General features: G+C 34.0%; 1 protein-coding gene across 1 annotated transcript; it reads left to right on the top strand.

The window, feature by feature from the left end:
- LOC109227573 lies at positions 338–880 on the top strand. The gene is made up of 2 exons (XM_019392773.1): positions 338–481; positions 581–880. Exons 1-2 carry the CDS (start codon positions 338–340, stop codon positions 878–880), a joined length of 444 nt encoding a protein of 147 aa, XP_019248318.1.

Genomic DNA, 1,404 nt, shown 5'->3' with positions numbered 1-1,404 from the left:
TTGAAAACACCCAAAAATAAAAAGAAATAAATAAATCTTTAACGTTAATATAACCCCAACCAACGGTAAAATCCTCTCTTCCCCAATATTTTACCAAACTCAATTGAAGAACCCTAATTTCTTCTTCTTCTAATTTCTGCCGAGAATCCCTCAAATTGCCCTTTTGAAGTTTTAATCTTTGAAGGCAAAGGTTAACCTTTCTCCTTCTTAAGAACCCTAATTTCTTTCTTTTAGTATTGTTATGCCTTTGTCCTAAATTCCAATTATCCGATTTTATGAAAGCAAATGCAAATTATCTGACTATCAAAAATTGTGTTGTTGTGTTGTAGTTGTTGCAATGCCTTCAAAAGGATTGAATTTGACAAAGCTTTGCACGGAAGAGGAAGAAAATGAGTCAAGTGGAGAAATTCGATGCAACCATGGCTATGTGTTGCCTTTGTTAACAGCTTGGACCCCTCGGAACCCAGGAAGAAGATATTGGGTTTGTCCATACTATGGGGTAAATGATAGTAAAAATTCTTTCACTAATTGAGTTGTGAAAAATTATCATTCATTAATTTTCTTTTGTTATTCATCTTAGGGTCCACGATCTTGTAATTTTTGGGTTTGGAAGGATTCCGAAATTGATCCTAGGTCCAAATTTGTTATTCCAAAATTGCTTGACAAAATGGGTGAACTTGAGAATGCATTAGAAGGCTTTGAAAATCTTGCCAAGCCAAGGACAACTTTAAAGGTTGAAAACACCATAAAAGAGGACAAGATGAAGAAGATCGAGGCTCAATTGGTGAAATTGCAAGATGATATGGAGAAGATGGAAGAGAAGGAAAAGAAGGGATGTGTATTATTCTTGTTGCTTGTGGGTATCCCAGAATCTCATTGAAAGAAGATGCAATGAGGTTGTCATTGTGAATCTAGTTTTGTCATCTCAATAAGAATGTAGTTGTTGGTTGTAGGATTTATTTTGTATGTTTACAATGGAACTTATGTAAGCCTTTTGTTGTTTTGTCATCTCAATATTTTGTAGTATTCTTATCTCAATATGTAATTATAGTTCTTGCGTATCAATTGTTGTTTCAATACACCTTACCAAACGACTCCAAAGTCTGTACTTATCGAAGGTTTAGAATAGAGATGTATGAAAACTTGTGAAGGAAGAACTTTTTGTTTCCACAACTGAAGGAACACATTTCATGGCAAACACACATACTATCAACCTGTACAACTAATAGATCACTAAAACATCATATATGCATTTCTTGCATAAAAGCCACAAAATGAGTTAACAAAACAGCTGTTTGTTGTCATTGTAGCAGCAGCAAAACAGACACCAAATGTAACAAAATAGTAGTCTATAGCTACCAACAAATCCTTATCAAAATACAGAATTGCAGTCTATAGCTACTT

Source organism: Nicotiana attenuata, chromosome 6 (genome assembly GCF_001879085.1).
Source record: "Nicotiana attenuata strain UT chromosome 6, NIATTr2, whole genome shotgun sequence".
Classification (NCBI taxonomy): Eukaryota; Viridiplantae; Streptophyta; class Magnoliopsida; order Solanales; family Solanaceae; genus Nicotiana; species Nicotiana attenuata.
Note: the sequence above shows the minus strand (reverse complement) of the source record. Positions and strands in the feature narration are given on the sequence as shown.

Coding starts and splice junctions, on each gene's coding strand:
- LOC109227573 (XM_019392773.1), top strand. CDS start 338: ATGCCTTCAAAAGGATTGAATTTGACAAAGCTTTGCACGGAAGAGGAA. Junction 482..580: donor ACCCAGGAAGAAGATATTGG/GTTTGTCCATAC, acceptor TATTCATCTTAG/GGTCCACGATCTTGTAATTT.